This window comes from Zosterops lateralis, assembly GCF_965231275.1.
Source record: "Zosterops lateralis genome assembly, chromosome: 30".
Lineage (NCBI taxonomy): Eukaryota > Metazoa > Chordata > Aves > Passeriformes > Zosteropidae > Zosterops > Zosterops lateralis.
In genome coordinates this window covers 1,678,744-1,702,323 of record NC_139790.1, presented here as the reverse complement: position 1 = coordinate 1,702,323, position 23,580 = coordinate 1,678,744, and the positions used below count along the sequence as shown (strand labels likewise).

Genomic DNA, 23,580 nt, shown 5'->3' with positions numbered 1-23,580 from the left:
GGGCTGGGTGGGGGCAGCTTTGCTTCCAGCACAAACCAAAGGAAAAAAAAACCTTTTGTAGAGCAGCAAAGCAGAACCAGCTGTTTGCTCCAGATGTTCCACTGGGATGGAAACCAGCGAGAGGAGCAGGCAGACATTTGTCCGTGAAACACCCGGAAAATTCAACTTCACCTTCCCCACTGATTTCCCTCCCTCTCTGGTTTTTCTGCTTACGCTACAGTCATGTGAAGTTCAAGCTCAAAACAGGAAAAGCTGAGCCCAAAAAAACAAGCTTAGCTTAGCAAAGCTCTCTGGCTTTGAAAAGGGCTTTCCACATCCCCTCCAAGAGCAGCAACACCTGCAAAGCCGGCGCCTTTGATGAGGCACAGACCAAAGTCAGCCTCAAACGGGGGTTTTTAGCAGAAATATTTCATGCTGGCTTCCCAAAAAAAGCCTGAGGGAAGGGCTGGGAGGCAGGGAGGGCTCACTCACCCCCCTGTGTGCTCGGGCTGACAGAGGCAGAGCTGTTATCTCGCACGGGGGAAATGTTATCACATTTCCCTTCTTGCTGTGGAGTGCTGGAAGGACAATCCATAACGACAGCAAGCTCCAGGATCTGGATTAAAGTCTCTAAGAGGAGCTTACCCTGGAGGCTGACAGGCTGCAGGACACGCCTGGGGAATGGGAAGCACCACCAAGTCTGTTTTACACCCTCCAACATTCCCGATCTGGGGCACAGATCCCCGAGAACCAGCTGGAAACAACCTCCAGAACCCAAAGGAACCAGCTCCCAGTTGGTTCCCAGCACAGCCAGCTCAGATCTGGTGGTGTTTAAGCACTGAACCTGCAAGGTAGGCTCTGCATGAATCATCCCAGCTGATCCCCAAAACCCTGAGGAGCTGTAAAAGCACCGCCTGTGTCTCGCTTGGAATTCAACCCCACATTAACAACTTGATTAATTGGGAATTCCAAAAGAGAACGGGGCCAAGGCCAGTAGCAGAATCATGTTTTATTGCATCTGTTACCAGGAGGAATGCTCCCAACAAACCCATTTATAATTATTTTGGGATTTAAAGCTTTAACCTCCCTCTGTTTGCAAGCGAAATGTCACTTTTCTGGGCTGGCAGGAGAACTTGGAAGTTGCTATAAATGAACCAAATGACTTGGAGGAAGAACCAGCCCTGGCAATCAAAGCAAGGCAGAGATACAGCATCAATAGGGGAGGGTTTGGGATGCATGGAAGGTTGGCAGCTTGCAGAAGAGAGATTTTAAAACATGATTGAAGGGGTTTAAAGTAAAATGGGGTTGGAATTTGGCACTCCAATTCTTCCTGGACACGCCAGGGACGTGGAGAGAGACCATTCCTTGAGGCTGGAGGCACTTCCAAAGGATGTGGGGACTGCCAGGTACCAGGAGGACACGGAGGAAAGGACATTGAAGAGCCCTCGAGGGCTCCAGAGGGGCTGGAATGAGGAATGAGGGAGTTTCTACACTCGCATGCCTCAGATGCTTCCTGGTGTTTTGCACAGATCCCTTTCCTGGTGCGGTGCCCAGGAATTGATTACTGCCTGTTTGCAATAGCCAAGGAGCAAATCCAGGCAAGTCACAGCTTTTTGGGTTTAAATAATTTTAAATAATCTCCTTTTCTCCTTTATTCTGCCTCTCAGGGTGAAGCCCGAAGCCGAGGGTTTGATCCACTTGGAAAGGGAAAGCTCAGCAGGACACAGGGAGGGAATTCCAAGCCCAAAAATGCAAGAGGGGCTGGTGCCAAACCTGTCCCCAACCATGACCTCCCTCACCATTCCCAAAATCTGGCATTTGTAAGGAAGTTTTACACACAGAGCCTGCCAGAGTGGGAACAGAGAGAAAACTCCCAAATCCACCTCCACTCCCACTTTACAGTGGGGCTGACTGGATCTCTTTGATATTACTCTGGATCTCTTTTAATATTATTCTGCATAAAAAGTGCATTAAATCAAGATTAACATATAATTCCTTAATTAGACACCAATCATGTGTCCCGTCATAATTGGATTGGAAGAACTGGCCTGGGAAAGGTGCACACCACTTTTCCTGATAAATCTCCTCTTTTCACAGATTCTGCTCCTGGTCACAACAATTGTTTTACTTTCTAATTTAACAAAATCATTCTATTCATTGAATTGCAGCTTCATGGATGGGGATGGTCCTTCCCCACCACGAGTACAGACCTCTCTTGTGCCATTCTGGGATTTTGGGACTAAAAGCTTAATGAAAGGAGCATTCTTCCCACTGGGAATCCTTCAGCACGGCTCTGCCTCGTCAGCATCTCCCAATGGAGGAGTTCATCCTGATTTCCTTGGTGCCTGTCAGCCCTGCAGTCTGGGGCTGGGGTCTGTGACCACTCAGTCTCGCTGTCACAGCAGGTTTGGGACAGCAAACCCTTCCCAAAATCCCCTTCCAGCATCATTCCAGCTTTCACACGGTTCTTCCCCTCCCCTCTCCCCTCACAATTCTTTTCTTTATTAAAAAAAAAAAACCAACAAGCAAAAACCATCAACCAATCCACTCTCCTTGGCCTCATTATACTGGGAATTCATGTTTTTAAATGAGAAATTTCCCTAAGCCAGAGGCCCAGCAAGAATTTGTTGAATGATTTGTTGCCGACATCCAGCTGAGCTGATGAACTGAGACGCTTCAGGGGGAGAGGGAGCGTTTTGGAAAGGTTTTCCCTGAGCCACAAATTCCTCCTTTTACCTGGACAACCAAAGGGGAACACCTGGAAGGGATTATTTGGCCCTTACACCTCCTTGGCCCCCCACTCTGGCACGGTTTCCTGCCTGCCTGCAGCAGGATGCAATTAAACCATCCCCTCCTATTTCACTCCGTTAAAAGGTCACGGTTATGGAATGGTGGAATATCCTGAGCTGGAAGGAATCCACAGGGATTCCAAAGCCTGGCTCTGCTCAGGACACCCCCCCCAGCTGCTCGGGGCAGGCACTGGATCATCTCCCCCCATGGATGCCAAATTTTGCGTGCTGACTCATAAGGCTGCTGCTGCTGCTGCTCCCCACCTTCCCAGGGGTCACATCACAGGGAAAATTTGGATGTTTTTCCATCTGGGATATTCCAAACCTGCTGTTGTTTTACTACAGAAAGCAGATCTCACAAAGCCAGGTGGGAATCTCTTCCAGCACAGTGAAGGAGGTGGAAGGGGGAGGCACAAAGGAATGAAAACTTCTGGATTTTGCCTTATCCTGATGTTTGGAGCAGCCCCTGCCTGTGCCCATCAAAGCCCACCCTGAGCTCTGGGATCAGAGGGATTCTCCAGGGGGATTCCCATTGCAGGAACACAGGGGGATTCTCCAGGGGGATTCCCATTGCAACACACGGGGGGAAAGGGAAGAAGTAGAGGAAAAAGCAGCAGAAAATAAAAGATAAAACATCTCTTTTTGCCCCACCACCTCAGTTCTCCAAGGCCATACACCATCTTGGAATTCTTCCATGTTATCACAGGCAAGAGAAGACAAGGGGGAATGGATTTGAACTAAAAGGGGATTTAGATGGGAAATTGGGAAGAATTTCTTCCCTGGAGGGTGGGGAGGCACTGGCACAGGGGAGTTGGGAATGACTTCCTCATCCCTGGACGTGTCCAAGGCCAGGTTGGATGGGGCTTGGAGTAACCTGGCATAGTGGAACGTGTCCCTGCCCAGCACAGAGGGTGGAACAGGATGGGATTTAAAGTCCTTCCCATCCCAAACCACTCCATGATTCTGTGATGATCCCAGCATGGAGAGAGACCAGAACTTCTGGAGATCTGAGAGTAAAATCTCCATGTAAGATCAAGCGAGTGGGAGCAGCACTTTTCCACCCAGGATCTACACAATCCACACACAACACCTCTCATTTTGAAGATTCGTGGGTTAACACCAAAAAAAAAAAAAAAATTCCACCTTTTTCTCTCAGAAGGAGCTGCTGTTGTGGAATATAATCCCTTTTCCAGGTGAACACATTCCCACTGCAGTGGGATGTGTCCTTCCCCTTCCTCCCTGGGGGGCTCCTCCTGCCAGCACCACCCCAAACCCCACCAGCCCCAGCCCCACCTCTGCCATATCCTTCCCTGCTCCTCCTCACACCTTGGCTCCCTGTCAGGATTCCAGGGCTGGAAAAGAGCCAGGGGCTGCTGGAGCTCAAGCTGTCAGCCCTAAATCCTCTGCAGAATCCTTCAAAGAACCCCTTGCACTCATCCCTGACAGTTCCTCCCCAAAAAAAAAAAATAAATTTTTCACTGGGGAAGATTCTTCTGCAGAGCCGGTGGCTCAGCTGTTCCTGCAGCCTCTTTTTTTTTTTTTTTTTTTTTCAAGAGAAATCATTCCCTCTGTTATTCCAGCTGATTTCTGCCACATTTCAGGCCTCTGCTCCCCCAAAAAGCCCTTCCTGAGGTTGCTTCCAACTGGGATAAGAGCTCCACTTCCCCTCAGCCCTGCCTCTGTGAATCCAGATGGCTGCAGCCCCTCGGGATTTGTGGCATTTGTCCCTTCCTGTCCCATCCCAGGTCTCCACTGAGCCAGCAGCAGCCACGGGGATCCATGACTTTCATCCTCCACACCAACAACTCCCAATTTCTTGCTTTGTGGAATCCCAGGGAGCTGCCACAGCCCTTTCTCCTGACCCCATTCCAGGGTTTTCAGAGGGAATTCAGTGACTCAGGCACGTGGCCCTTTTCCCTTCCTGCTCAATCCTGAATCCTGCAGCTTTTTCCAGCATTTGCTCCCCACTGCCTGGTGGGATCCTGTTGCCATCGACTGTCCCTGAGTGACAGCCCCAAGTGACATTAGAACCACTCCAGAGGAGGTTGGGCATTAACCCCATCACTGCCACTCCAAAGATTGAGACATCATTTTCCTGCCCAAATTCACTCTGTGAGTTTATCAGCATTGCTTTCATCCCATTGCAGAACTCCACTGGAGGGTAAAATCCACCATGAGAGAGCTGGGTTTGGTGTTTGGACTGATTCTGAGCTGGATTTGAACCCATTCTGAGCTGGATTTTACTGATTTTTGGAGCTGTATTTAATTCATTATGAGCTGTACTTTGTTGTGCTGCATTTGAACTGATTCTGAGCTTTGTTTTACTGATTTTGAGCTGTGTTTTTACTGATTATGAGCTGCATTTAATTGATTCTGAGCTGTATCTAATTGATTTTGAGTCACGTTTTAACTATTCTGAGAGGTATTAAACTGATTTGGGGCTGTATTTAACTGATTCTGAACTGAATTTGATTGATTCTGAGCTGGATTTTACTGATTCTGAGCTGAATTTGAACTGATTTTGAGGTGGTTTTAATTGATTCTGAGCTGTATTTTACTGAGCTGCATTTGAATTTATTCTGAGTTGAATTTTACTGATTCTGAGCTGATTTTGAGCTGGTTTTAACTGATTCTGAGCTGAATTTTAACTGATTTTGAGCTGGTTTTAAACTGTTTCTGAGCTGTATTTTACTGAGCTGCATTTGAACTTATTCTGAGCTGAATTTTACTGATTCTGAGCTGATTTTGAGCTGGTTTTAACTGATTCTGAGCTGGATTTTTCTGAGCTGGATTTGAACTGATTCTGAGCTGCATTTGAACTGATTCAGAGCTGAATTTGAACTGATTTTGAGGTGATTTGAACTGATTCAGAGCTGAATTTGAACTGATTCTGAGGTGTTTTTAACTGATTCTGAGCTGTATTTTACTGAGCTGCATTTGAACTGATTCTGAGCTGGATTTTACTGATTCTCAGCTGCATTTGAACTGATTCAGAGCTGAATTTGAACTGATTTTGAGGTGATTTGAACTGATTCTGAGCTGAATTTTACTGAGCTGCATTTGAATTGATTCTGATCTGGATTTTACTCATTCTCAGCTGAATTTGAACTGATTTTGGGGTATTTTGAGGTGGTTTGAACTGATTCTGAGCTGCATTTTACTGAACTGCATTTGAACTGATTCTGAGCTGAATTTTAGTGATTCTGAGCTGATTTTGAACTGATTCTGAGCTGGATTTTACTGAGCTGCATTTGAACTGATTCTGAGCTGGATTTTATTGATTCTCAGCTGGTTTTGAACTGATTTTGAGCTGAATTTGAACTGAGGTTCAACACTTTGGGTTCCTTTATCCCCAGCACCCCCAGGCTCCAGGCCCTTGGTCACCTCTATACTGAAGTAGCCTCTGTCCACGTAGTCCCCCAGGAAGAGGTAGCGGGTGTTATTGGGTGATCCTCCCACTTCAAACAGCTTCATCAGGTCAAAGAACTGCCCGTGGATGTCACCACACACTGGGGGAGGAAGAACAGCAACAAAAGAGGGACAGAATTACCAGGCTAAGAAAAGCAAGGTCACGATGGCAGCAAGGAGCAGAGCGAGCACCGGCAAAATCCTCCCCTCTGAGAAGCTCAGGAGAGTCAAAAAAACATTGTGGGTGGAAGGAACAAGGCAAAAAAAATTCGGCTGGGGGTTATCCTGGTTGTTATTCAGGATTCCTGACCTGTGATTGGAGCCTCCACCTCGATCATGGTCTTCTCGTGCCTCAGGATGGCGGCGCCGTCGTTGATGATTTTCAGCGCCGCGTCCTCCTCCAGCCGCCCTTCCTTCACCAAGTGGCTCTTGAGGACATCGAGCCTGGGCTTCCCATCCTCGAACACCTCCTTCAGAGTGAGCCGCTGCGTGGGAGGGAACGGGACAGCTGGAAAGGCAAGGGGAAGGGAGGGAAAGGAGTCAGCAACGCGGCGCTTTTCGGGGAGAGGGGATGACAGGCTTTGCTCCCCAGCCTCGAGGTGACGCCCAGGAATGGATTTTCCACCAAAATGATGCTCTTGAATAGTGAGAGGAGAGCTGAGCTCCTGGATTCACCCCTCAGCTTGGTTCAAATCCCACTTGGTGGAGACTAAATGCCCATCCCAGAGCTGCCTCCTGATCCCAAGGGGACGGTCGGTGTTGGAAGCCACAGCGGATTCCGTGGAAAAGTCAGGAAAACCAGGAAAAGCAGGAACCAGTGAACCAGGTAGGAGGACAAACATGTAGAATTCTTCCTTATCAGGAAACCACACACCCCCAAAAAGAATTTGCTCCCCCAAAAAGAAGAATTTGCTCCTCTTAACCCCAATATCTCCAAAAGCTTTACCCTCAAAAATCAGAATTTGCCCTTCTCTGCCCCAATACCTCGAAAAGCTTCACCCCAAGCTTAGAAATTGGCAAATCTTCATGGAATCCAATATTTAAGGTAATAGGAGCTATTTGCAGCATGTTCCTTAGTTTTTAACTCTGGATAGAAAAATACCACATCAAAACCTGCTACTATTATTATTATTATTACTATTATTATTATTATTATTATTATTATTTCATGGTAAGCAACAGGATGGTGAGGGAGAAGATGACCTCTAGCAGAAATTAAGTAAAAAAAAAAAAAAACAAAACAAAAATCAGAGTTTTCAGCAAAAATCTGAATTCCTCATCTCCCTTCTCCCAGGCCGGGCTAATTAAAAAAAGATGGGAGCACACATGACCCTGGTGTAATATTTAAAAGGCTGTATAGTGTCTTGAATTAAAATGAATTCCAGGAAGGAGGCCTGGATGTTTGGGAAGAACTGGGAATAAAACCTTGTGCAACAGCCCCAAGTGAGTGGCCTGGCTGCCAGCAGCTCCTGCAATCCATGGAGTGATGGGAATTTTATATCTCTCAGATCCTCCATTTCCTCCTAAAATCAGTAAAACCAGGATTTCCTCACCCTCTGCCAGCCCTTCCAGCATCCCCTGGCCAGGGCAGGACCAGAATGATCCCAGTCAAGGAATGGGGTGAGGAGGAAATGCTGGGATGGGGTTTGATTTGGGGTGAACCCACACAGAGCTCCAAGAAAAGCCTCTTATCCCACAGGGAGCTGGAATCACCCTCCAAGCCTCAGGGATGAGGCACAAACCTCCCCCAGAAAAATGCTGGAAGGTCTGCTGTCCATAGAGCTGGACACATCATCTCACCCTTGCCAGACATCCCCTAAAATATCCCAAAATCTGGGATGCACTGGGGTTTTTCAGGGGGATTTTAATGATGGTGGTGCCAGTCTGTGTCTGAGTAAGCACCTCCAGAAGCCTCTGTGAGGAAAGGAACCCACCCACTGGATAATGAACCATCTTTCCATCATTCCTGGGAGAGTGTCGTGGTGGAAGGCAGATTTACACCGAGCTGGAATCCGGCTCGGATGGAAAACACCTGGGATGTAAATCATCAAATCCCCGTCCTCATCCATCACCCAGCAAAGAACACACCTGGAGGGCTGTGTCCAGTCCTGGGAGCCTCAATGAGGGGCTGGAGGGAATCCAGGGAAGGGGCTGGAGCTCCAGGAGGGGCTGAGGGAGGTGGGGAAGGGGCTCAGCCTGGAGAAAAGGAGGCTCAGGGGGGACCTTGTGGATCTGCACAACTCCCTGACAGGAGGGGACAACCTGGGGAGGGATTTGGGATCTTATTCCAGGGACAGGAGGAGAGGGAACGGCCTCAGGCTGGGCCAGGGGAAGGTCAGGTTGGACACCAGCAGGAATTTCTTCCTGGAAAGGGATGTTAAATATAGGAAGGGATTGCCCAGGGAGGTTTGGAGTCCCCATCCCTGGAGGTGTCAAGGAACACCTGGACGTGACACTCAGAGCTCTGGGCTGGTGACAAAGTGGGGAACAGGCACAGCTTTGACTTGGTGACCCTGGATCTCCCTTCCAACCCGAACCATCCCACAAATACATTGAATTTTCCAGGATAGAGCTGGCCAAACAACACAGTGAGAACAGCGGTGCCACCACCGCTCCCTTTTAAATGCAAATCCAGCAGCAATTTACCCTGAAAACCCCAAGAGGAAACCGCAGAGAGGCGGCACAAGAGATTCTTTACGGCTGAACATCAATTTTCAAATCACAGGAACTGCAGGAGTGGCTCTAATGAAAGGGGAGCTGGTGCCTGCAACGAGGTGCCCCCGCTTTTATCGATCCCTTTGGAAGTTGTGCTCGGGTGTCCCAAGGGCCTGGAAAGCTCCAGAGCCTTCCCCATCAAGCTGCCAATTAAAGAGGGTTAAAACCTGCCTAAACCAACACGAGCAGGGCTTTTACTGCATCCACAGCTCCAAAAAAGACCCCTCTGGAGATGGAAAAAAAAATAAAATTGTAGGATTTTTCCCCTCTGGGTAACTGTAAGGAGGAAATGAGGGAAGATGTGGGGCTGACACCAACAGGATCAGCTGAGATGAGGGAGGGACAAAGGAGATAAATGGAAATGCAGGTCCAGGACTTGGAATGAGGGATTTTTTTGGCCACTGAGAGGCTGGAAAACGATTTGTAAGTACTACAAACCCTGTGGTTGTCCTGGCATCGGCCATCTGACTGCAAAGGGAGCCAGGGAGGACTTGGAGGGCAAATGATTTACAAGGAAGAGAACAGAGGAACAGAAACCATTTATCTTCACCTTCCCCATCACTCCAGGCCTTAAAACACAGCCCTAAGGAAGTGAAAATCCTCACAAATGGGGGTGGAGAGCTCAGCTAAGATAGGATATGACCCCAGGACATCCAGAGATCCAAGGAAACCTCCTGGCTTTGCCTTTTCCTGGTAACCCCAGCGAGCAAAGTTATGCAAGATCAAATCTGAGGCTTCAGCCAAGAACTTTTATGTAAGTTCCCTCCTTGGCTTTGCACAGCTCCACTCCCACAGGGAGCTGGGCACGACCAGGAACCAGCTCCTTCTTGGCTCTGCCAGGGCTTCAATCACCCCACCTTCAAATTAAAGATCTTGATTTTATCCTTATCCACGCTCCATTCTCTTGGACAGGAGGAAGAGGATGCTCCTGCAGCCAGGCTGGGCTCTGCAACAGCAGGAACAGCCCTCAGAGCAAACTGACCTGGAATTTTGTACCTCCAGGGCATGGAGAGACTCACCCAGTTCCTGCTCCTATCTGAATAATGAGGAGATAACTCCTTATCTCACAAAAAAAATTTAAAAAAATAAATCAGAGTCGTGGAATGGCTTGGGAGGGAAGGATCTTCCACTATCCCAGATTGTTCCAAGCTCTGTCGAGCCTTCCAGGGATCCAGGGGCAGCCACAGCTTCTCTGGGAATTCCATCCCAACCCTTCTCCACCCTCACAGGGAAGAATTCTTTCTGTTTATCCACCCTAAATTTCCCCTCTTTCAGCTCAAACCCACTGCTCCTGTCACTGAAACTCCACAGTTGGTCCTGGAATGCCCAGGCAGTGCAGACACAGCAGGTTCAGCTCCCAAATAATTCATGAAAATGATGGATAAAACACTCACAACACTCCAAGAATTAAACTCTGTGACCTCTGTGCCACCTTCCCTCCACACACAAACCCCAGTGTTGCACCCAAGTCTTTGTTTGAACAGTGAAATCTGCAGCTCTGGGGTTTGTAATTCCACCAAGGGCATCCAAACCCATTCCCAGGAAAAGGCAATTCCTGCTCCAGCAACAGGACACTGAGGGCTGCCCCACAAACAAAAGGATATAAAAGCAAGCGAAGTTTGAGGTGTGAAATGGTGTAAAGGGTGGGAAAATGAAAAAGAAATTAAAAGGAAAATCAAAGGGATCTTTTTGCTGGACTCCAGGGCCAGATTCCATTTCCTGCCAAATTAACACGGATTTTATTTGCCAGGCCACGAGCAAGGGGGTATTTGCAACACTCTCAAAGGACATGGATAGTTAAGGATGAGAGAATTTGGGAAAAAGCTGCTTTTCCACCACCAGCATCGCTCACCCCTCAGTGCCAGCTGAAAAACCAGCAAGAAAATAAAAAAAAAAAAATCCCATTCCTCCCTAAATCTGTCCTTAAAACGCATTTAAAATTCAGCTCCATCAGGGCTGCCCCATCCCCACACCTCCAGACAGAGCCAATGCCACGGAAGAGAAAACAAAGTGATCCACAAAATGACTGTTTATATATCCCAGAGTCCCTTGGATGGCTGCAGGGAGCAGCTGAGGCGGATTCATTACTGAAAAAGGAGCAAGAGCTCCGTGCCTGGAGTGGCAGCGCCGGCCAAACGCTGCTCCCGGGGTCTGCAGGGACAAGGTGTCCCCTCAATCCTTTAAAAAATAATCCCACGGGATTTAAAATGCTCAGAAACAAACTCTAGACAGGTTTTCCTGGAGCTCCTGATGAACCCAAATAAAGTTCCTTCCCTGCTTGTTCCTCGTTGTGGGGCAGATGGCGAGAGATGCACTTTTGGAGCAAAAAAAAAAAGCAAATTTTGGGGCAAAAGCGAAGATTTGGACACTGAGGAAGCAGGATGGGCTGTGAAAAAGTAGAAAATTCCCATGAAAACTCCACCAGGAGCCATCCAAACCCCCCTGTGAAACTGAGCTGGGCACAGCACAAGCAGCAGGGTGAAGTTTTTTGGGGTTTTTTTGCTCCTTTCCCAATTTCCAAACAGCCCAACGTTATTTTTATCTGATATTTTATTCCCATTCACACCTAACCTACATTCATCTATTCAAAGCTGAGTCCAGGGCTCACATGGAGCTGGCTCAGAGGGAATAATGTGGAGAAATCCAGCACAGAAAGGCCAAGGAAATGGCTTTTTTTTTTTTTTTTTTTTTTCTGGGGAAAAACGTGGATTTTCAGTTTTTGGAGTCATTAAGAGGGAATAAACCCTTGGAGGCAGGTGATGGATGTCACTGTCACTCCAGCAGTGCTCCAGCTTTTCCTGCTGCTCCATCCCAGCTCCAGGCCAAAAGCAAGGGCAGGTTGGATCTCAGCAGCTGGGTGATGTTGGAATTCCAGAATTCCAGAATTATTCAGCTTGGAAAAGCCCTCCAAGCTCATCAATTCCAATCCCCACCTTGTCTTTAATTCAGAGCACTGAGTGCCACGTCCAGGCATTCCCTGGAAACCTCCAGGGATGGGAATTCCACCACCTCCCAAAGCCTGACCACCTTATTTATCAGCAACCACTCCATTTTCCATGGAATAATCACTATTCTTCCCAAAAATTTTAAGCCACATGAATTTCTGGTCATTAAACACAAAATATTTTTGCTTTAAGAATCCTCACCCTGATTTCTGGGAGGTTTTTTTTCCTCCCCTGATGTGAGAACCTGCAAAACCAGGTGTGTGTGTTTGATATCCTGATTTTTCCTTGGATCAAGCCCTGACAAATAATCTGTGCCATTTTCCAGGGCTGGCACGGGCAGCCTGACCCTGCCATGGCACAGAACTGCTCCTTCCAGCTGCAGGAGTTCTGTGGGGAAAAAAAAAAATTGGAGCTTCATCACCTCCCACCTGAGGAAATAAGTAACCTTTTTATTAAAATAAACATTAATATCCAAGAAAAAAAATCACCAAATAAAGTGAACAGCTTCTTGTATAAAAGCAGCAAGAGTCAGTAATAATAATAATAATAATAATAATTATTATTATTATATTGCCATTTCCATCTGTTTTCTCCTAAATTTTTGCATGTTCCTCCTTTTTTTTGCTCCGGGTAAAGAACCTCCAGATTTCAAAAGCTCCAGAAAACTCACAAATAAGAGTGGAAATAAAAAAAAATTCCAGAGTTCTGCTTCTCAGCCCCTGGCAGTGCTGCAGGAAGAGCACGAGATTTGGGGTTATCTGAATTCCTCTGAAAGGATGGAGTTTAAAACGTCCCAGTTTTATCCAGAACTCCTCGGAGCTGTGTCCAACCTCCCAGTGTGCTTCAGGTTTGGGGAGCTGGCTCTGATCCTCACCTGGAGCCACAGATTCCTTTTTGTAGGACAACCAGAATTATCTCCTCACAATAACCCTAAAAATACCTGCATTGTACGAGGCTTGAATGAATGATTTCTTCGAAGGGGACAGTCATCACAGTCAAAAAAAACCAGAGGTGGGATGAACCAACAGAGCAGCAAATCCATCCCTGCCTCCTCAACTCCCTCCCAGTCGTTCCAGGAGTAACACCCAAAAATTTGAGGCCACGTTGGGAGAAGCTGAGCAGGAGCCAGGTGCGTTTTGAGGCTAAAAAAAAAGCAGGTGGCAGCTCCTGTGGAAACAGCTCCTCGTGTGTGGAAATGCAAACACAAACAGAGCACAGCCCCGGCCGCGCTCGCGGCTCCCACGGAAACGCGGGATGTGGAGCCAGGAGGATAAAAAACCACACAGAGCTAAGGCCAGCCATGAATTTCCAAGGAAATAGCAAATAATTCTGGAATGATTTTGAGTGGGAAGGGACCTTCAATGTGATCTCATTCCACCATACCTTCTGTTAGGTCAGGTTGCTCCAACCTGGACTTGGCCACTTCCAGGGATGGGGCAGGCACAGATTTTACTGGGAAAAACCATTCCAGTGCCTCAGCACCCTCACAGGAAAAAAACAAACCTTACAGCTCCCTGAACTGTGCTCATGGCTCCCTAAAAATCCTTGGGACAGCAGGTGATGATCCTGATTATTCCAGAGGTGGCAGTGACGGTCCCACGAGGTGGAGCTGGAACTCTGCTCCCAGTGGAGCCGGGCAGGATTAAACCCGGGAGTATTTAATTAGAACAGAGGCGACTTAAGCCACTCCAGGCAGCAGAGCTGCTCCCAAAGCCTTCCTGGCATGGCAGCCAGGGCTCTTCACACCCCACATCCTGCCCTGACTCTGGAATGAAGCTCAATCCAGACCTGCATTTGTGCTGTTGGTCTTGCTCCTGCTCCTGCCAAAGCTCCCCGTGGATCAGAGGCCTCAAAAATATTCTCAGTGGGCATTGAGTGTCCTCAGCCTCCCTGAAGTGATAAAAATCCACATTTGCTTGCAAGGTCCATCGAGTTTCCAGCTCAGATTTGGCTCCTAATGACCGGCACTGATGCGGATTTTCCTGGGATTGTCATTGAGCCAATCAGTCCAGAGATGAGTCCTCTGCCAGGGACGTGGGCTCTGGACATCACCGAGTGCCAGCTCAGCAAGGAGAGCCCAAAAACCTGCAATTCCAGCCTGGAAAACCTCTGTCTTTGAGATCCTCCAGCTCTACAAACTTTCCAGAGGTTAAAAATTGATGTATTCCCAGAAAATCATCACTCAACAAACCTGGTGTCCACCTCTCATCAGTGGGATTCCACAGAGTTGCTGAAAAGTCTGAGGAAAAAAAGGAGGAGGAAAAAAAGGAGGAGGAAAAAAGCAGGAGGAAAAAAGCAGGAGGAGGAAAAAAAAGGAGGAGGAAAAAAGGAGGAGGAAAAAAAGGAGGAGAAAAAAAGGAGGAGGAAAAAAAGGAGGAGGAAAAAAAGGAGGAGGAAAAAAAGGAGGAAGTTTAGAGCAAACAGCTGCAGCTACTTTTAAAAAAGTGAGCTCCCAAAGGAGCAGAGAGGGGATTCCTAGATGTCAGCAGGGAGGGAAATTCACCACCTGTTTCCCAAGGTTCCAGCACGGCCACTAATAGATCATTAATGGAGGCACAGCGGGGGCTTGGTGGAAAAGGCAAATCCCGGGAATGTGAACCCGACCCTCCTGCTGCCTCCCGAGGGGCTTCTGGATCCCATTTCAGACCTGCTCGAAGCAAACACAACTTTGTGTCCTCCCAAGATCTCGCTCTGGGGAATGGGCTGATCCACGTGGGAATCCTGGATGAAACAACCCCCAGGAATATTCCAGTGAATACTGAAGCAGCCAATGTTTGGATATTATCCAGCAAAAGGTGGTCACGGCATGGATAAAACGAGGAGTGTGAGCACAAAATGATGGATTTTGACACAATCAGGACTTTGATTTCTCTTTTCTTCCCATCTCAGGCCTCAAAACTCTTAGCCTGAGTGGGATCCTCACTGGATCAAACTGCTGTGGATAAAATATTCTTTGCAAGGTGCTTATTCCCAGGTTTGGGAATATCTATACCCACACATCACCTCAGACCACACCAATGGTCCAAAGGAATTCAAATCTTCCCTGGACATCACCCACAGCAGTTCTCTTGCAAACCAAAAAGTATTCCCACAAAAAAAATTGGGATAAATCAGTCCCAGTGGTGCTTCCAGAGCAGCTTTCCAGACCTGCACGTGTCAGGGATGAGAGGAGCCTCCAGCTACTGCTGAAGCAGCAATTCCAGCCTCTGTGCCCTGGTCACTCTTCCTCCGGGAAACCCTCGTGGTATTTTTCCAAGACATCACCTTTGGGATAATATTCTGTTTGAGAAGCCATTTCACCACGTCTTGCTATGCTCAGCAGCTGATAAAAGGGAATATTTTTCTGGAGCAATCTAGGTTGACACCACTTCTTCCTGTTCTCCTGAAATTCACCCTGAACTGCTGGGAAATTTATCCTGGGAAATTCTCCAGGATAATCCACCTTGGAGGAGGGAAAGTGCTTTAAACTCTTATTTTACAGGCCCACCATGGCAAAAGGAAGCCCTAGATGAAAGACTGGTGGAGAATTTTAAAGAAATAACCCCCCTGAGCTCCTCAGGGAGGAGATTCCACTGCTCCACACGCTCACAGCTCTGCTCCTCAGTGCAAACAGGGAGATCCCGGAATCCCAGAATGGTTTGGGTTGGAAGGGACCTTCAGGATCACCTCGTTCCACCCCTGCCCTGATGCTCTCACCAGGTTTTGTTTCAGAGGCTGGAAAAATCAGGAGAGCAGCCTGGACAGCCTAATATTTCCTCCTCCTGCCAGGAAAATCCTTAAAGTCTGCACTGAGATTCCTTTTTCTTTAGAGCACCCACCCTCCATCCTCCACCTCAACCCACCACTCCCCCTGCCCCACACTTGCTGTCCTGAGGGGTTTTCCCAGGATATTTGCAGATTCCCCATCCCTGGAAGCGTCCAGGGCCAGGCTGGATGGGGTTTAGAGCAACCTGGCATAGAGGAATGAGATGAGCTTTAAGATCCTTTTCCAAACCATTCCAGGATTCCACCCCTGACCCTTTGGCACATCAATCCCAACCTCCAGGAGCCTCCAGGAGCCAAGTCCTGCATTATGGGATAACCCTGATGCCTTTATGTAGCCTGTTCCTTCACTCCAGCTGCTTAATGATGTCTGATTCCATTAGGATCCCAGCCATCCTCATCCCACAAACACACCCTCTGTCCCAGCGCCGGCCCCGGCGGGATCGGGCAGGGAATACCTGGAAAACCGGCCAAGCTGGGAAGGATCCCGGACAAATATAGATCTCCAAGGAGTATCTTTAGATTAGCAGGCGGCTCTGCCCCCACTGAGACCCCAGGATTTACCTAAATAGCTCCTTCAGCACAGCCCAGAGCTCGGAGCTATTTTAAGCCAGCACCCTGCCCTACTTCCTAAGGAACAGCCTTGCCTTCTCCTCCTGCCTGTGCAGCCAGAGCAGCCCCAAACCCGCACTCCTCTCTCCACTCTGACACCTTTCATTAAATAATAATAATAAAAAAATACTCTTTTGGCACGGTGTCCAATTAATCTGGGCTCATTTATGGCCCATCACGGCCTCGAGCGGGGAAAATGGGATTAACCTTTCCCAGGCTGATGGGCAGAAAAATAACATTAAACAGTGGAATCCTGAGGAACACGACCTTCCCTCCTGCCCTGCCCACCTCCAGCACCCACCTGCTGTTATTCCCAGAGGGAAGGGATAAATCCCAGCCCAATCCATGCTTTATCACTGTTGCCCAATGGTGTTTTGTGCCCAAGGCTGGGTTTGGGGTTTGCCACCAGCGTTTTCTGTTAATTAGCACATTCATTAGCACGTTTATTAGCCAGCAGAGCATGGCTGCACCCCAGGATCCAGACATCTGGCACTTTGAGGCCAAAATGAGGCACCTCTGGCCCTGTTTGGGGCATTCCAGAAATGCTCTGGAGAGGAACAGTTTGTGTTATCCCAAGATATTTGCCTTTGGATTTGTTTTTTGGGAAGAAATGCCACAAAATCCAGCAAAATCAGCCCCCAAGCTTGGCACAGCCACAAACCAACCCCTTTCTCCCAGCACATCCCATTTATGGATAACAAAGCATCTTTCCTGTTTATATATAACAATCACAAGAATATCAGAATTACTTGGGCAAGTTTTGGGGGTTTTTTTTCTGGAAACCCCCCCAAAACACCACGTTCCCAATATTTCCATGGGATCCCATGGGGTTCCTGTTTTAAGGACTGCCTCACCCCACACCTCCTTGAGCTCTGTCCAGCCAAGTTGCTGTATTATGACACAACTTGCTTTTTAGGGATCCCCCCCTCCACGTCGTGACCCTGGTGGCATTCGCACTTTTCCCTTGGCATCCCGAGGTCCGAGCACATGGACCTTGGCCTTTATTCCATTTTTAGCCATTTTCAGAGCTCCTTTTCCCCCTTAATTCCTGAAAAACATCAACACTAAACAAGCCAAACCAACCAGTGGCTTTAAAACCCCCCCAATCTCTTTTACATTTAAGATTTTTTTCCTCAATTAAAAAGCCACTTTGACTTTCGGATCCGGCGCGTGCTCCGTGACGAAAACTCCCAACACCTCCCAACCTGGAGAAATTCCAACGCTCCAGCTCCCAGAGTTGTAGCTGAATATTAAAAACAAGGTGGGAAGAGAGCTGCACATTTTTTTTTTTTTCATCCCCCAAAAAGCATCTTCAGGCGAGCGAGATGAACTGGAACAGCCTCTGAACTCTCCCGAGGAGGCAGCGATTGATCTGAGGCTGAGTTTGGGCTCCCCAGAGGCTGAGGGAACAAATCCCGTGGGATTGTTCACCACAAATCCCATAGGATTGATCTCTGTGCCTCCAGCAGCTCCAGAGGCACACAGAGAGGAGAAAAGGGAGAGGCTCCTCGGGTGTGATTCAACCAGGGATGAGGGAGCAGCTGCTGGAGGTGTCACTGAGGCTACAGGAGCTCCTAAATATTCCCAAAAATCTTGGCTGGGGTCAGTGACAGTATGGAATTGTGGATTATGGAATGGGTTTGGGGATGAGGGGCCTTGAAGTCACCTCATTCCACCCCCTGCCATGGCAGGGACACCTCTCACTATCTCAGGTTACCCCAACATGGCCTTGGGCACTTCCAGGGATCCTGGGGGAGCCACAGCAAATCTGGGAATCCCATCCCAGCCCTCACAGCCAGGAATTCCTTCCCAATATCCCACCTATCCCTGCCCTCTTGGCAGTGGGAATATGTTCTCCTTCATCCTGTCCCTCCACTCCTTGTCCCAAGTCTTGTCCCTATTCAAACACATCCAGCAGGTTCCCACACAAAGTGGACACTGAAATTTCAGGAGGCGTCACATCAGGGGTTTTAAAATCCACACACACACTTTAAATGTCTTCCATTTGGGAAAAAAAAACAACCAAAAAACAGACTGGACATGGAGAAAGGTGCCTGAAAGTTCTTAAGAAAAGACAGCAAAGCACAAATTGGGAAAATCCAACTGCTTCCAAAGGATACTTTTGACTACAGTGCCAACCCCAGCTTTACACCACAATTCCTGGGATTTACCCCTTCCCAGAAAAGCAGGAATCCACTGCAGGAATCACAGCTAAGCATTCTAGATCAGGGTGGGAATTAGGGATGTCTCTGACTTCCAACACCAGCTGCCAAAAAGAGGACACTGCATCCTGGCTCAGCAGCTTCCCAACATTTTGCCCACGATAAATGAAATAATAACACACAGAGAAAAAAAATTCCAGTGGACTGTTTGCTCTGGTGTCTAAATATCAATAACTCGGGTTTTTAAAGGATTTGTCATGGATGCAACTGGACACAGCTCTGCTTCCCCAGAGGATTTCACACCTTCCACAGGGAAGAACGGGGCAGGAGCACAAAATCTGACCAAAAAATGACCACAAAATTCAACTAAAATGACCAAAAATGCTCTGCAGGTTTGTTTTAAAGGGGGACAAACACCCATCCTGCAGCAGCCCCAAAGCATCATCCTCACCTGCCTGAATAATGTGGATTTTGTAGGATGAGGAGCCATCAGTCAATCCCATGGATCCACCAGGTAATTCAAGTTTAATTTTGGGTTAATGCAGACAACCAGACTCCCTAATCCCTCAGATTTCCAGCAGGACTTTCCCAAGCGCTCTTTGGAAACCAAAATTTGGACATTAATGGTCTCCATCACCATCAACCATCAGTTTCCTGCTAAAACTGGGCTACAAAGAGCAATTCTTGCCTCAAAATCCAACATTTGAATAAAAAGAAACTCTTGACAAATCTTAAAATACGAGATTTTAAAAAAAAGCAATTCCTGACCTACCCCAAAAGCCGAGATTTTAATAAAAGTAATTCCTTGAAGCACCCAAAAATTGGATTTAAAAAAAAAAATCAATTCATGGCCTAGCTCAAAATTCAAGATTTTAACAAAAAACAATTCCTGGCACACCCCAAAATTTGCGATTTTAATAACAAAGCTTCCCCAGCACAAATTTTAACCTAAAACTGCATTTCCTCCGACTAAACGTAATTACAGTTAAGGCCTTCTGCAGGGCCCTGGAGATGTAAATATATAGGTTAAACATAGTTAAAATTCCACATCCCACTTAATTGCAGGCATTTTCCACGGAACAAAATGAGCTTTTTATCTTCAGCTTTTAATTATTAATAACCACGAGCAATGTCACCACCTTTAAACAATAATCCCGGCCTTGAGAAGGAGATATTTCTCCCCAAATTTCCACAAGGCTACTCCAGCTCACCTGGGTGAATAAAAAGCAATTTTTAGGAAGCTCAAGCAGATTTTGGGGTGGATTTTGGGGTTGAGCAGACCCTGAGCTTCCAGCCCAATTGGATAGGGATTAATGATCACAATTAACAGGATTTTTGTGGGGTTGCCAAAGCGCTGAGAGGGAGCAGCAGGATCCCTGACAGGGATTCCCAGGATTTGGAAGCTCCAGGAACAGGGAGAACGCCGGGATCTGGCCGACTCAGCTGAATCATAATGGCTGCATTTGACATTACCTTTCCCGAACAAGGCCAAACCTAAACACAGGCAGCTGCCTGGGATTTAGCAGGAGATTTACAGACAGCACCATGCCTGGAGACCTACAAATCACCACGCCACACTCACAGCTCCTGGAAACACCCCCTGGATTCCCCCCCTAAAAAAAAAAAAAAAATCAGTGAGTGTTTTAGGATTATTCCCATAAAAAAAATAATAAATAAAGCTTTTCCAGCGTGGAGCTTCCCCCCCGAGGCCGAGGGGCCTCCACGCTCCGGCTGCTGCCACCCGGATCCCCTTTCCCTGGGTTTGAGGTTATTAACATCAAACATGTGATAGGCCACATGACAGGCTAAAGGCTAAAAAGGAAAAAAAAAAAAAAAAAAAAAGCATAAAAAAATATCACGAACAACAACAACAATAAAAAAAATCGGTTGGATATATTGAGAAAGGGAAGAGATGGCAGCGTGGTGGGTTTACACCTCCATAGAACCATTCCTGGGGAATCTGCTGCTTTTCCAGCGGGCCCGGAATGATGGAAGCCATGGCGGGAGGAGGTTTAATAACGGGGTGATTGTGTAACTTGGAGCCTCCCGGCCAAAGTTGAGGCACCCGGTGGATGTTCCCGGTGCGTGGGGACCAGGATGGCACCGGATCAATTAGGGCAGCGAAATGTGCATCTCCCCCCTCTCTCTCTCTCTCTCTCTCTCTCCCCACCAGCCTCCTCCTCCTCCTCCTCCCTCCCCATCCAGGAGTTTCTCCGCTAACGTATTTCTCTCCTCATTAACCGCTTCGGTGTCTTCTGCTCTTTCCAAAATAGTACCTACTATAAACGGGGCCGCAGAGGGGGCCAGCTGGCAGCGCCCGCGGGGCATCCAGACACCGAGAGGGGATTTGGGGCAAGGAAAAGGCACGGGGGGTTTGGGGGGATGAGGCCAGGAAGGGTTTTCATCCCCTTCTTCTCCCAAATCCTCAGGGGAACCCCAGTTTCTATCCAAAGCAGGGGCTCAGCACCTCAGTCTTGGGGTGAGGATATTGGGGAGGGCAGTGAGGCCCAAGCCAGGATGGGGATTCCCTCCTTTCCTCCCAAATAGGGATGTCCCTTGTTGTCACCCCCAGCCAGGCTGTGCCCCCCCATCCCACAGAATGGAGGGAGGGGGCTGCATCCTCTTGGAGCAGGGGGGGTCTAAAAATGTCCCCCCCTCCTCACTCAGGTACCCCCCACCAAACAGAAATGTCCCCCCAAAATCAAAGGCCTCTCCTCTGCAGAGGTTTGTGATAAAACAAGGGGTGTCCCCCAGCCTGATCCCCCCACTCAGGGTTGTCCCTTAAGGGGGGTGTCCCACTGGACCCTCCCCTCCTCCAGCTGCTCCAGGCCTCTCTTTTGGGGACGACCCCCCCAAAATCATGTTCTTCTCCTGATTTTTCAGCTTCACCCCAGCCTGGGGGTGCCCCCCTAATCTCCTCCCACTCAGGGGATGATTCCCCCAAAATCAGAGTCCTCCTTAAAGGGGGGTCACCCACAGAACACCCCCTCCTCACCACTCCAGCCATCCTTGCCCCCCTCAGGGCCTTCCTTTAACGGGGGTGCCCCACCAGAAACCCCCCGCCCCAAAATCACCCTACCCCCAACCTGGGGACCCCCCCCTCAAACCAGGCTCCTCCTCCAGATCAGGACCCCCCCACCCAAACCAGGCTCCCCCTCCAGATCAGGATCCCCCCACCCAAACCAGGCATCCCCTTCCTTTTCTCCGGGTTTCCCCAGCCGGGGGGGCTCGGCTAAGCTGGGGACCCCCCCCCAAATCAAGCATACCCCTGTATTTCCCGGAATATCCTCCTAAAACAGGCTCCCCCTCCTCCCATATCACATTTCCCCCTCCCTCCTTTCAACCTGAGGACCTTCCCCCATAAAATGAGCCCCTTTTTCTTGGGGCTCCCCCAGTTTGGAGAAGCCCCCCCCTTTAACCTCCTTTATCAGGGCTCCCCCAGGCTGGAATCCCCCCGTTAAAACCAGTTTCTCCCCCCTCCTTCTCCTCCTTTCTCCGGCCTCCCCCAAACCAGACACCCCCCCCACACAAACCATATTCCCCTCCCTTTTCTCAGGGCTCCCCTATTTTGGGGACACCCCCTCCCCAAATTCTCCCTCGCCCCTCATTTTTCCGATTCCCCCCCTGTCCCCCCCGAGGCGCCCCCCGCGCAGGCAGGGGGCGCCCTCACCGCCCCCTCACCCTTGACGATGCGCTCGGTGGTCGGCAGCTTGTTGTGGCCGCGCCCGGACATGGTGGCGGCGGCGGCGGCACCGCTTCTCTCTCTCTCTCTCTCTTTTTCCCCCCCACAACCCGGCGCCGTGCCCCGCTCCGCTCCCCCGCCTCACCCGGAGCGGGGGCCCGCGCGGGTGCTGGCGGCGGACCCGCTGGGCTGCCCCGGCGGCGGCGGCTCCGCGGCGCTGCTCTCCCCCCGGCCCGCCCCCGCCGCCGCCGCCACACCGCCCTCCGCCCTCTGCCCGGCCCCGCCCGCGCCTGCGCCACGCCCGCCCCGCCCCGCCCGCCATCTTGGAAAGGGGAAGGGGGCGTTGCTAAGCAACAGCCGGGGGGGCGGCAACATGGCGGCGGCGCTGAGGGGAGAGCACAGGGGATGGCGCTGGGGGTGTTTGAACAGCCCTCGGGAGAGCGGTGGGACCCCACAGTGCCTTGGGAGGGACTGTGAGGATCACCCAGTGCCCTTCTTGCCATGAGTAGGGACACCTTCCGCTATTCCAAGTTGGTCCAACCTGGCCTTGGGCACTGCCAGTCACAGCTCCTCTGGGAATTCCATCCCAGCCCTTCTCCACCCTCACAGCCAGGAATTCCTTCCCAAAATCCCATCCAACCCTGCCCTCTGGCAGTGGGAAGCCATTCCCTGTGTCCTGTCCCTCCATCACTTGTCCCCAATCCCTCTCCAGTTCTCCTGGAGTCCCTTTGTGGCTCTGAGCTTTCCCTGGAGCTTCTCCAGGTGAACATTCCCAGCTCTCCCAGCCTTGGCTCCAGAGCTGATATTCCTTAGAAAAATTTTGAGGGAAAGGAAAACCAGATGATGTTGCTAGCACTTGAAGATGAAGGAGGACAGGTTTAGATGGGATATTGGGAAGGAATTCCTGGCTGTGATGGAATTCCCAGATTTGCTGTGGCTGCCCCTGGATCCCTGGCAGTGCCCAAGGCCAGCCTGGGATAACCCGGGATGGTGGGAGGTGTCCCTGCCCATGGCACTGAATGGGCTTTAACCAACTCAAACCATTCCAGGAATTCCATGACCCCATCCAGCACCCTTTGCTGAGGTAACTCAGGTTTCAGGCATTCAGCAAAACACAAAGATTTTGCAGCAGAAAAAAGCCCACCCAAAGCCCCCCTGGAAGTGCTGATGAGCAGGAGCAAGTCTGATGCTCACTGTCACCTCCCTTGCTTAATAAAACATGAATTGTTTTATAAAAACACCTCAGAATACCAAGATTTAGTTTCTTTAGCTGCAACAGGGTTTCTAAAAATCGCGTTTGCTGCTCAGAGATGGCAGATGAGGAGAGGGGATGGTTTAGAAAAAAGCGAAAAAGGTGAAGTAGAAAAAAAGAAAAAAAGGTGAAGTAGAAAAAAAGCAAAAAAGATGAAATATAAAAGCAAAGTTTGCTCTTTTTTTTCTCATTAATGGAGAATAGGAAAACAAGGACACAAACACTGCCAGGAGCTCGGCTTGTGTGAGCTGGAGAGGAATCCAGCATCTCACAT

The 23,580-nt window shown here is 49.1% G+C and overlaps 1 protein-coding gene across 3 annotated transcripts in view; it reads right to left on the bottom strand.

Annotated features, from left to right (window-relative positions):
* Nucleotides 1-22,188, bottom strand: part of PPP3CC (protein phosphatase 3 catalytic subunit gamma) — a 36,182-nt gene extending 13,994 nt beyond the window's left edge. For 2 of the 3 annotated variants that reach the window (XM_083880374.1, XM_083880375.1), the window contains exons 1-3: nt 22,054-22,187; nt 6,487-6,684; nt 6,153-6,277 (exon numbers count right to left, since the gene is read on the bottom strand). In XM_083880374.1, coding sequence (XP_083736500.1) covers nt 6,153-6,277; nt 6,487-6,684; nt 22,054-22,105 — 375 coding nt within the window. In that variant the 5' untranslated portion in view covers nt 22,106-22,187. Of the gene's footprint in view, nt 1-6,152; nt 6,278-6,486; nt 6,685-22,053 lie in introns of all 3 variants that reach the window. The other variant, XM_083880373.1, reaches the window with a different exon arrangement.
* Nucleotides 22,189-23,580: the final 1,392 nt, after the last annotated feature.